The 12260-nt window shown below is 46.0% G+C and overlaps 1 protein-coding gene across 1 annotated transcript in view; it reads left to right on the top strand.

The window, feature by feature from the left end:
* Positions 1–12260, top strand: part of RASA3 (RAS p21 protein activator 3) — a 118739-nt gene that overhangs the window by 60754 nt on the left and 45725 nt on the right. Inside the window, exon 4 of the mRNA XM_036456430.2 lies at positions 11917–12011. Within this exon, the coding sequence (XP_036312323.1) occupies positions 11917–12011 (95 nt within the window). The remainder of the gene's footprint in view (positions 1–11916; positions 12012–12260) is intronic.

Genomic DNA, 12260 nt, shown 5'->3' with positions numbered 1-12260 from the left:
TTTTCAGCCTGGCCTTTCTGGCTGTGCTCAGCAGCTGCAGGAAGCAGCCTGGGCAGCCTGCTAGCCTGGCAGTGGCATCCCCCGGGGCTGGCAGAGGCTGCTGAGCCCAGGCCTGGCAGCCTGCGGAGGGGCTTCACAGCATAAGATCACGTGGGAGAGACCAGCACACGTCAGCAAAGCCTCGAGAGCTGTCCTTTAAGACGAGGATACAACCACCTCAAATCTTCTGCAAATGACCCCCGAGGGCTCCTTCAGGGGGCTGTGTGCAGGGGAGAACCCCTTCCCCCATTCCCAGGCCACCCCTGTTCCTGACTCCAACACCCTCCATAGGCCATCAGAGTATTAGATGCTCTCTGAGGCATGAGGGTGATCTTATAGGTATTGGGGACCTTCACAGAGGCATTAGGGTGCTTTCAGAGGTATTGGGATATTTTCAGAAGTATTGTGGTGTCCTCAGACCACAATTGGGGCTCTCGGAGGTTCTGAGTTCCTCTTAGAGGTACCGGAGTGTTTTCAGAGGTATTAGGGTGCTCTCAGTATTGGGGGGTGTTCTCAGATATTGGGGTATGCTCAGAAGCATTGGGGTGCTCTCAGGAACGTGGGGTATCAGCAATATTGGGGTACTCTCAGAGGTATTGGGGTATACTCAGAGGCACTAACGTTTTCGTGGGGTACTGCTAGGCCCAAGCTGAATGTGGAGGTCAGGTGTGGAATAGCATAGAAGCTTCCCGAGCTCAGTAGTGCACCTGTGTTCCTATTCATGTTTACTGTGGCCCCAAAAATAGAACCGAGAAGTCACACATGAGCACGATGGTAGTTGCTGGAATCCAAGCACCATGGAACGTCCGTGTGGTGGCCTTGGCCTTTCCTGGGAGGGAGGCTCTTGGGTAGAACACTTGGCGTTTGAAGTGCACTTGAGTCACGCAGACAGTTGCTCATCTTTCCTCTGGACCAGGCTTGGGGCTCCGAACGGCTCCTACTCACTGCCCAGACCTCTTGAGCAGTCACCCACACAGCCAGCAGGGGTGTGTCATCAGGCCGCCTCGGCCGCCCAGCAGCACACAGTACAGTTGGCTGCCTTCCCTGCAGCTCTTGCTCAGCCTCTGGCCTCCTCCCCCCTCTGGCATTCACTCCCAGCCTGCTGAGCTTCTATGCTGCCTCCTTAGTTCTCAGCCTGTGGGCCCAGCTTCCCTGCAGGATCCCTGGGGTGTCTTGAGGCATCTCGGATGCATCATGCTGAACTCAGAGTGGCCACCAAAGGTTCCTCATGCTGAGTAAACTCTGTACCTAATGCTTCCTCACCCTCCAAGCTGCCCTGCCAAGTCTAGGAGCTCAGTTCCTACAGGTGCTGCCACATCACGCTACACCAAACATGTCAAACTCAAAGGCTAACACAAGCCAAATAAACGAGACATGTAGCTCACAGACCGCGAGTTTGACATGCTTGCCCTACACCGAGCTTTCGCTTGCTTGGACTGTAGCCTGCATGGCCTCCAAGTTTGCCCCACAAGAAGATAAGACGCTCCTTCCTTCACTCCACGGCCTTTTCTTTGTGTGGGCCTTAAGCATCTCCTCCCAGTTAAAGCTGATGACTGACATCCCATTGTACTTCCAAAAAAGCTCAAAACATGGCGAGGACCCAGAAGTGGCTCCATCGTGTCTGTCCCCAACATCTGGCTTTGGCTTAGGAGGCAGTCACTATAAACATTTGTGAAAAGAATGGACGATTTTTGAAAATACCTCTACGCATTCCATTTATCCCATTTTAGAAATTCAATCTGTTTTATAGATAGTTTCTCATCTGAAGAAACTCTCTTCTGGAAGTTCATGCTTTTGTTTTAGGACCTGATTTATTTTTAAAAATATTGCCAAGCCCTAGCTGGTTTGGCTCGGTGGATAGAGCATCGGCCTGTGGACTCAAGGGTCACAGGTTAGATTCCCATCAAAGGCGTGTATCTTGGTTGCGAGTACCTACCCAGTAAGGAGTGTGCAGGAGGCAGCTTATTGATGTTTCTCTCTCATCGATGTTTCTAACTCTCTGTCCCTCACCCTACCTCTCTGTAAAAAATCAATAAAATATATTAAAATAAAATAAAAATATTGCCAAGTTTAAGGACACACTGCTTGATTTCATAATCAGACCACATTGTCCTCTGGGCTTAGCTTCTCAATGGCCTTTCTAGCCTTCTCAACATAAACATACATGTCCATTCACACACATGTATAGCACCCCACTTGGACCCCTGTGCAGGCCTCTACCCTCTTAATACTAGAAACTTTTTAAATATATCTGTTTTCTGAAACCTGACTAGTCCCACAGTGATGAGCTCAGATACTGTCTATCTTCAAGCAGCATGCTCCTCCTTTGCTACTGGGGAGTATGTTAAAATCCAGGTACCCGAGCTTCCACCCATGCTGGTGGGTCCAGATGGTCCAGGGGCTGAACCTAGGATTCCACAGTTTTATTAAGTTTCTCAGGGTGATATTTACAGTTAGAAGGAAACTAACATGTGCTGAATGCTTATTAATCCTTGGTATTGACCCCAAGAAGTAGATATCCCCTCTATTTGCTATATCAAGAAGAAACCGAGGCTCAGAGAAGATAAGACACTTGTCTGAAGATGCCTAGCTAGCAGGTGGTGAGCCAACAAGTCAGACATTTCCTGTCATATTTGTAGAGACTTGGGAGGAGAAAGGTGTCTACATCTGCTTAGTCATCTCATGAAGTCAGCTCCCTCCCTGAAGACTCCTCAGTGGGTGCTGCCTATCCCAGAACTTGCTCTCACTCTGAATCTAATGTTCATCCTGCCTTGTGTGAGAGAGGTGGCTTCCCAGAATTCAATCTCAACCTTTTATATATATATATATTTAAATATTTTTTTTTATTGATTTCAGAGAGGAAGGGAGAAGAAGAGAGAGATAAAAACATCAATGATAAGAGAGAACCATTGATTGGCTGCCTCCCGCATGCCCCCCACTGGAGATTGAGCCCGCAACCCTGGCATGTGCCCCTGGCCAGATTCGAACCTGGGACCCTTCAGTCCAAAGGCCAACGCTCTAGCCACTGAGCCAAGCCAGCTAGGGCGCTGAACCTTTTATATTTTATTCAAGCATTTGGAAAGCATTTAGATTTATGCTTTCTCTGGGACTCTGACGATGCGTGAGTGTGAGAGCGTTCCTAATCCTAAGTGATTTGGACTGATGAGAGGAAGGGAAAGCAGCAGTCACCTTCTCTGCCAGAATCACCAGATCTGCGGGGTCTACAGCAGATGGGGGGCTGGAGAGAATGACAAACACATCCTGCTGCTCTACTCTCCAGTTGTTCCATGACCGGCAGAGAGGGGATGTGCCTTAATACCCTCTCCTCTACCCTCCCCTCTCCCACACCCACCTCCATCCCCTCCCTTTCCTTCCTTTCCATCTCATGCTCCATCATTTCCTTCTCTCCTTCACCCTGTTTTCCTTTTTAGGATCTTGGTCCACATGTGAATTTCTCCTTCAGTCCATGCGCATGGCTTCTTTCCTACCCTGAGTCATCTCCATGAGCCATCACAACGCCTCTTACTTGATCTGTTAAAGTTTGGCAAATTAGGCTTCCAAGACAGTAGAAACCTAGGGCTTAGCAAAGAAACAGGTGGGGCAGCGAGGAGCCTTTCTGCAGAAGCAGGGCGTGTTGATGCTTGCTTTACTTATTAATAGGCTAGGGTGGCTTAGTTGAAGGATAATAAAACTTTATGGAAGTTTTACCAAGCATTCAAGTGTTGAGACTTAAGTGAACTCTGTTACTTATACTAAAAACGTGTTGCATACATGAGAGATTAGTGTCTGATCCTAGGAAGTTAAACCCAGCTATCCGATATTAATGAGCCATCTGGTGTGTCAGTGAGCTGCACTTTTGTTGTCATTTCTTCCATCTTCCATATTCTCACTCTGGAAGAATGGTAAGTGCTGCCTGGTTTTGTTTTTTTTTTGTGTTGTTTTTTTTGCGACTATCTGGCAGGAATTCATGTTGTAGGAAAGGAGGAGACATGTAAAGTGAAGTATCTGGTGCATATCTGTTCTAATCATGTATCTAAAAAATACTTAGCATTTACTATGTGCAGGTATTGTTCTAGGTGCTTTGCAAATATTGACTCATTTCATATTCATAATCCTGTGAAGTAGGTGCATTTTACAGATGAGGAAACTGGTACAGACAAGTCACACGGCTTTTGGGTGGTGTTCAGACCATGGCAGCCAGGTTCCCAAGTCTGTGCTACTGAGCTCTTGACCTTATTTCAGATTATGCTTTATTGCCTGTTTTTAGAGGCAATAGTTGATTGAATATGGAGCCTGATGGGGGGCAAGAGAAGTCCAAGGTGGCTTCTGCTTATGGGTTTACAACACCAGGTGGATGGTGGGTGGTGGGACATAGATGGAGCTGAAATGGTGGATGGTGGTGGTGGTGGTGAAGGTGGGTGGGAGATGGTGATGGTGATGGCAGAAGAATGAGTTCTTCATATCAGAACAAAATATCCTCCTCCATGACCCACTACTACCATCCCCTCCAGTGAGCTATAGTTTGCTATCACCATCCTCCATCCTCCTCTCATTATGTACCAACTACCCAACATTCATCATTCATCCTCTGTCCTCACCACCTACCATTTGCCATCCACCATCACCATTCCATCACCTTTCGCTCATCACCTACCATCTACAATCCACTGCCACCCATCATCCACCATCACCATTCATCCATCATGTACTATATTCCACCATCACCATCCATCACTCTTTACCCATCATGTATTACCCACCACCTGCCATCGATCATTTGTCTATCTTCTACCTCTCCAGCTGTGACTTACTAGCTATATCTATAACCATCCATTATCTACCACTTATCATCACTACCACCACTCTTCCCCCCCCCCCCCCATCGCCATGCACCATCCACCACCCACCATCAGCATTCACCCTCTTCCATCATCTACCATTACTGTTCACCACTCCTACTCATCTATACTGGCCACCTTCTACCATCACCCACTATCCACCATCCATTACCCACCACCTTTTACCCACCACCTACGACCCACCAATCATCTCTCCACCACCTTTTACCCATCACCTACGACCCACCAATCAATTCTTATCCACCATTGCTTACCACCCACCATCCTCAAGCCCGCCTCCTATCCCTTGACCCACCATTCCTTTCCCACTACCACTGTCTACAATTTTTCATCTGTATCCTGCTACCAAAATCTCATTTGGAGAAAACCCATAACCCAGGAGTCATCCTGGAATTCCCCAGCCCCATTTATATCTGTCTCAGCCCCTGACATACATCTCCTCTTTATTGGAATGGGGCCATATGATTGTGGAATACTTCCTTTTTAGGTGTCTACATATAAACATCAGAGCCTCGCAGTAGATTTACTTTCCCCTGAAGAGGGTAGCTCTCTGCAGGCAGAGGATAATATGTGGCAGATGTGGGCCGAAGGCCAGGGAGGCCTACTGCTGCCAACCCTGTTGGTAGAAAGTGGATACTCATCCTCTTCCACCAAAAGCTTCTTTCAATTTGTGCTTCTTCTGGTGTGAGCTACCGTGAGTGCACCCGCCCTCTGCTTTCCCAGTCCAGAGAAGGCGCATGAGTGGTGGGCTTCCACTTGACAGATAACAAGAAATTCAAATTCAAAACCTCTAAAGGCAGCTTCGGTGCTGTGGTAGCATAAAGTGGTGCTTATGGCGGAATGATCCAGGCCTCTGGTGTTGTTTCAGGCAGTCCAGTCCAGAGCTTCACACGCTTGTTAAAATGCAGGTGCTGATGCATGGGTCTGGGAAGGACCTGAGAGCCTGCATTTCCAACGGATAACATTCTTGGAAACTGCTGTGATTTAAGTAGAAACACCTGGAGTTTGTTCAGGAAATACTTGGCATGGATCTCCTAGGAACTCAGATAATTCACATCTGACTTCATTTTAATATGGAACTGTGATAGGAGCTTCCCAAGGGAATCCTTAATGCTGAAGAAACTGATAAAGAAGGGTTTTCAAGCAGACAGTGCACACTTTCCAGCTCTTGAGGGATCTCTGTTGGTGTGATGGGCCTGGAATTCAAATATGACCATGGGACTCCACTGCTTAGATCCTGCAGGTCTCCCTTTGCCTCAAGATGACTCCCAAACCCTTAGCTGGACGTTCAAGCCCTTTGTGATTGGCTTGCCAAGGGCTTCCTCTTTCCTGACCTCCTCGATCCCAGACGTGGGCCCAGGTCCTCCTGATTTCTTCCAGTCTCTCTCCTGGTGCCCCCTGCCTTGGCTCATACTGCCCCCTCTGCATGGCGCCCATGTCTGGTCCTTCACCTCAGCCCCATGCCCACCTGACTACTGCTGCCCATCTGAGATCCTGGTTAGCCAGAGACCTGAGCAAGCTGCGCTTCCATGTGTGTGTTCTCTGTGGCTTCACCTGCTGAAGCATTTCTTTTGCTCTTTGTCACGTGCTCATTGGACTATATTTCCTATGGCTTGGAGCTCCTTGAGAGTTTTTCTCTATCCAACACATACTGGGTGGGCCAAGGTTTGTTCAAGCAGGGATAGAAAGAAGCAGGAGAGGGAAGAGCAGAGTGTAGAATCTTAAGCTGCCGGGTTAGAAGTTGAGATTTTACCCAGTGACACTGTGGATACACCAGTGTGATAGGTGAAAGTGAATATGGAGACAGAGTTTTGGCCTTAGTAATTGGCTCAGATTATACTAGAATGAAGAGAATATCCATTCATCCTTAGAGGCATAGGAAAACTTTTTTGAGTGGAAAAAATATGTTTAAATATTTTTGTACATTTTAATCAGAGAACCTGGTTACATTGGTTCTGGGGTTATTTCCCCTTAAAATAATCAAATAAGTTCTTTATTAATCATTCTATTTAAGGTACCTGCAAGTTTTGAAGATAACCACCAAAATCACGGCTTAGCCATTCTTGGTGGCTTTAAAATTATGGTGTGTCAGTTGCAATTGGACTTAGATGTTTTCACGGTCGTTTTTACAGCTGTAAAAATAAGTGGCTGTCTGAATCTCCAGGAATAATTTAAAGTTATGACTAGTAATTATGTTGTTACAGTATGAGAAGCCAAGTTCTAGGGTATAAATTTGCATCACGGAAATGAGCATGGTGTCATCGGCTTCTCACGGTCTCCTGTGTCTGATCCGCTGGCCGCGCACCAGCAGGAGCCCACAATCACCTTCAGGTTTTCCTGGTGCAGCTGCATGTGTGCGCCTCTGAGGGTCGAGTCCAGGAGGGAGGGATGTATCCAGTGAGGGGGCCACCAACTTTGTTCTTTTCCAAACTCTTGTTGCTATTCTAGGCCTTTGAATTGACATTTACATATTTGAATCAGCTTCTTTTTTAAAAAAAATTTTTGTTTTTCTACCGCCGCTTATATTCATACCATTCTGCACTAGTTTCAGATGTATAGCAAAGTGGCTGAAAAACCATGTACTCTACAGAGGTCCCCCACTGCCCAAGTACCCACCTGGCCCCATACCCAGTTATCTCAATAGTATTGACTATATTCTCCATGCTGCAATCCGCATCTCTGTGACTATTCTGCAGCAACCAATTTGTACTGCTTTTTTACCCATTCTCTTCTACCCCTCCCTTCTGACAGCTGGCAGTCTGTTCTTAATGAGTCTGTTTCTATCTTGTTTCTCTGTTTATTTTGTTCATTCCATTCCACATATAAGTGAAATCACATGGTATTTGTTTTTCTCTGAGTGGCTTATTTCACTTAGCATAATGCTCTCTAGGCCCATACATACTGTAACAAAAGGTAAGATTTCCTTCTCTTTTACATTGTGTAAATGTATCACAGCTTTTTTATCCACTCATCTACTGATGGACACTTGGATTGCTCCCATATCGTGACTTTTGTAAATAATGCTGCATTGAACATAGGGTGCATATATTCTTTCAAATTAGTGTTTTGAAATATATTTCTTCGTATATATTCCCAGAAGTGAAATTGCTTGGCATGAAGGCAGTTCCATTTTTAATTTTTTGAGGAAACTCTACATTGTTTTCTTAGTGATTGCACCAGTCTACATTCCCACCAACAGTGCTCGACATCCCTGCCAACACTTGTTGTTCATTTATTGACGATAGCCATTCTTACAGGTGGGAAGTTGTATCTCATTTTGGTTTTGATTTCTTTGATGTTTTACTAACTTAATTTTCTAAATGAATGAGATTGCTTTGATCTATAGGTTAATTTGGGGAGAATTAATGTCTTAACAAAATTTCTGTCTTCAGATTTCCAGTATATCTTTCCATGTACTTGGGCCTTCTTTAATTTATTTCATCAGTGTTTGCAATGTGTTTTCAGCATACACATCTTGCAGACATTACACACACACACACACACACACACACATTTATTTACCCTTATATATTTTGTTTTTGATAGAGTTGACAAAGATTTTTTTAGGTAGTATACTAAAATCACAAGCCATAAATACATCATTTTGTGAAAGATACTGTCATTGATTTTCAATTTTCAATTTTTATTGTCATTGCTTCATGTATAAACACAATTGGTTTTTATGCATTGACTTTGTAGTCTGCGATCTTACTAAACACAACTATTCTACCAGCTTGCCTTGTAGATTTTCCTGTAGATTCTGTGAGTGAAGACTCATTTCTTCCTTTCCAGTCTACATGCCCTTGTTTCTTTCTCTTGCTTTCATGCACTGGCTAGGATACCAGGTTGAACAGGAGAGATGAGGACAAACTTCTCTTCCGCTGGCTCAATCTCAGGGAAGTGTTGGGCTGTGCCTCATTGAGTCTGCTCTTAGTCGGCTTCCTGCAGGTTTCACCCCGAGATTAGCCTTTCCCCAGGTGCTCTGCCGCCTCTGTACCTGGTTTCCCACATCACCTGCCCTCTGATGAGCTACTGGTGTGCTCTGTCTTCTGAACAGACCCTGACAGGTACAGCACCCCCAGAGGAAATCATCCATGGGGATTTTAGTGGTGAAAGGCAGGTAACACCTCTCTGTCTAAATGAGAAAGTTGTTTGGCGAACTGTTAATTTCATGCTGATAGATTGGGACAGGCCTGCAGATTAAGGCATTTAAGTCAACACTGTGTTTGTGGATCAGGTGTTCTCTCAGAAGAGCACTTAGAAACACTAATACACATGTTTTAAAACGTACACATTTGTAGAGACTTGATTGAGAATGAGCTCTTGAAGGACAGACTGGAAGCTGGTGACCAAGGTGATCCTTGAGTCAGGAGCTACGTAGCAGGGGAAAGAGGAAGGTATTTTATATATATTTTTAATGTTTCATATTTTGTACTATCTTCCTGTTTTGCCGACTTAATATTATACTAAGTACTTCCAGAAGTAGAGTAATGATGTGTAAATTGTAGGATTCATATAAGCATCAGATACATAACTCCTCCCTAGGACAGTTAAAGCTCAAAAGCATTGCAATTGCATAACATTTCAAACTGCAAATGTAATCCTCTTACCCAGCTGAACTAATCATGGAATCGGAATATTTAAAAAAAATTTTTTTTCAATGAAATATGTTGCTCAACTCAGTTCCAAGAAATGTTTCGATCCATGTGGCTTTATTCTTGCAAAACTCAAAGTCATATTCCCATGGGAGGAAAGAGTTTTACTGGAGCCAAGTAGAGAGGGAGGAGTCTTCTCTTGGGGGCTGTTCTTCCTGGTGATCAGATGTGCGGAAGGACAGACGCCCAGAGGTGGCAGGACCCATCAGAGGTGGCAGGACCCACTGCCAGGACCTCAGCAGGACACCCACCACATGGATGAGTGATGGAAGGGGAGGACCGAGGCTTAGGGAGGGGCCTGGGATGAACCCTGAGGTGGCCATTCTGCCCTTATAACGTGATGCTTGTTGGAGGATGTTCCACGGGGCCTGTAATTTGGGTCTCTCTGAATTTCTGTGAAACATACCCTTTCTGCAGCCTGTATCTGCTGTGTGTTTTCTGCATCTGTCGCTCTTCCTCTCCCACCTGCAGACTTTGACTGTGTGCAGTGGCTTAAACCATTCTGTAGTGTGTGGCTGGACAGGATTCGGCTCCAGGTGGCTTGGTCAGAGCTGGGCCATTGAGGTTGGATGTGGGCAATGGTGTTGACCCTTGGAATGCTCACCTGCTGTGCCCACTTCACAGGTGGGCAAAAGTGCTGGTTGTGTGGAATTAACTGGCCTGGACTCAAGGAGCCCTGGCTGAATGATTCTGGGGTCTTTCCCAAGTCTCTTTTGAGTGTGGGGAGTGTGAGGCAGTTACCTTCCTTCTGAGAACATGAGATGATGAACATTTGCTGACGTAACAAATGGCACAATGATGGACAGATTGGAATTGAAGGCAGGCATTGGTGGGAGTGAATGGTCCCAACTCTCTGGACGCCTTCACCCTCTGGCACTTAGACCCACTTTTTCATGTTTGTTTTGCCTTTCAAATGCATCATCTGTACTGGTGGGTGAGTCCTTGGGGTCTGGAGTCCAGAGCAGAGTCCAGTTGGCGAGTTCTTGGAACAAGGTGTGAGGACCATGGGAGGGGAAATCTTGTCCTCTGCCCCGTGAAGTTCTTCAGCTGGGGCTCCGTAAATTGGGCGGACAGAATACAGATTCACAGAGAGAAGCACACAGTTCATTAATGCCTGCAGCACACACTGTGTGGGGAACATCAACACCGAGTAACTCAGAGTGTTAGACTTGGATTGGCATAGCATCTTAGCAGAGGAATAACACACTTCAGAGAGGCTCAAGGCAAAGGAAAATGGTTTTAGGCCTCCAAGGGTGGCAGGCCAGGGACGGTAAATATATGGAAAAATGAATGGAGTAGGTTTTTTGTGTGCAGGACCATCTTGGTGCCAACTTTCCACTTCCTCACGGCCATGGAACTTCCGGGAGAGGGACTGGGGCAGCCATTTCTCAGCGGGGTCTGCTTGTAGTCAGCTAAGGGAAGCTCCAGGAGGACATCTTTCTGCATCTGTTGGTTCTCATTTGCCGTGAACTAACCTGCATATACATGTGTGCCACTGTGACTGCAGGCCACACACACACACACACACACACACACACACACACACATCACACACACACATATACATGTGTTATACAAGCTGACTGTACATTGTGTACACAGCATGCACACACTATGTAGGCTTAATATACACATGTACACACATTATTTAAGTGGAATTCACACACACACACACACACTTGTGTACACACTATATATGCTAAATATGCACAGATTTGTATTCTAAGCTACAGCTCATACAGGTACACACACACGCACACACACATTTCCATGAAATCCTCATCACAGTCTTATGAACGAGCACTGCCCTGGATCCACTTTGGAGCATGGATTTGAGAGAGGAGGTGATGGTGATGTGGCACGGCCTGGTCTCACTGCCAGTGTGGCCCAGCGACTGCCTCTAGTACCCACTCCTTCACCCTCTCCTACATTCTACCAAGTCCTGAGCAGTTCACTGTGTAGATGCCTGACAGAGCTGTTTTCTCCTCTGTAGGAAATAACCTCCACCTAGTGCCCCACCTTGCTCAAACCACCTGGGTAACATGCAAGTAGTAAAGTGCTCATACAAGGCGGCCCTGGCCACACCCAGGCTGTGCTCCCAGTGTGAGAGCAGGCAGGCCTGTGGCCACCGTGGAAGTGACATATAATACTTGTTCTGCTGGTGGGGTGGGGCGCGGACACCCTCAAGGTGAAATGTTGCAGACACTGATCTTACATAAAGGAAGACAGCATGGCATTATCTATTTACCCCGTTATTTGTTTTGGATTGCACCATCTGAGATAATTGGCAGTAACATATGAACCTTGCTGGGCCTGGCGGCTTTGTTCTCTCCTGTGACCACTTTCCCTCTGCTCTGTTTTAGGGAAGGTGGCCATTCAGAAGGAAGACCTGCAGAAGTACCATAACAGGGACACCTGGTTCCAGCTGCAGCATGTCGACGCGGACTCAGAAGTTCAGGTGAGACCCTCGGCCGAGCCCGTGGAACGCTGGAGGTCTTGGGGAAAGGAAGACTTGATTGTGGTTAAAGGAATAGAGACAGGGTTTTGGTCCTAACAGGGAGCAATGTTTAGTAAATGTGTCCTTCTATTTATAGTAAATATAGGCTTGCTAATTTTGTTTATTCAGTTGGTGATTGTCACACTTTGTCATGCATGATTGAAGCACCTTAAAAACAAAACAAACAAAAAAATGTGAAAGAGCAATAAT

This window comes from Pipistrellus kuhlii, unplaced genomic scaffold (assembly GCF_014108245.1).
Source record: "Pipistrellus kuhlii isolate mPipKuh1 unplaced genomic scaffold, mPipKuh1.p scaffold_m20_p_3, whole genome shotgun sequence".
Classification (NCBI taxonomy): Eukaryota; Metazoa; Chordata; class Mammalia; order Chiroptera; family Vespertilionidae; genus Pipistrellus; species Pipistrellus kuhlii.
This window is presented reverse-complemented; position numbering and strand designations above follow the sequence as displayed.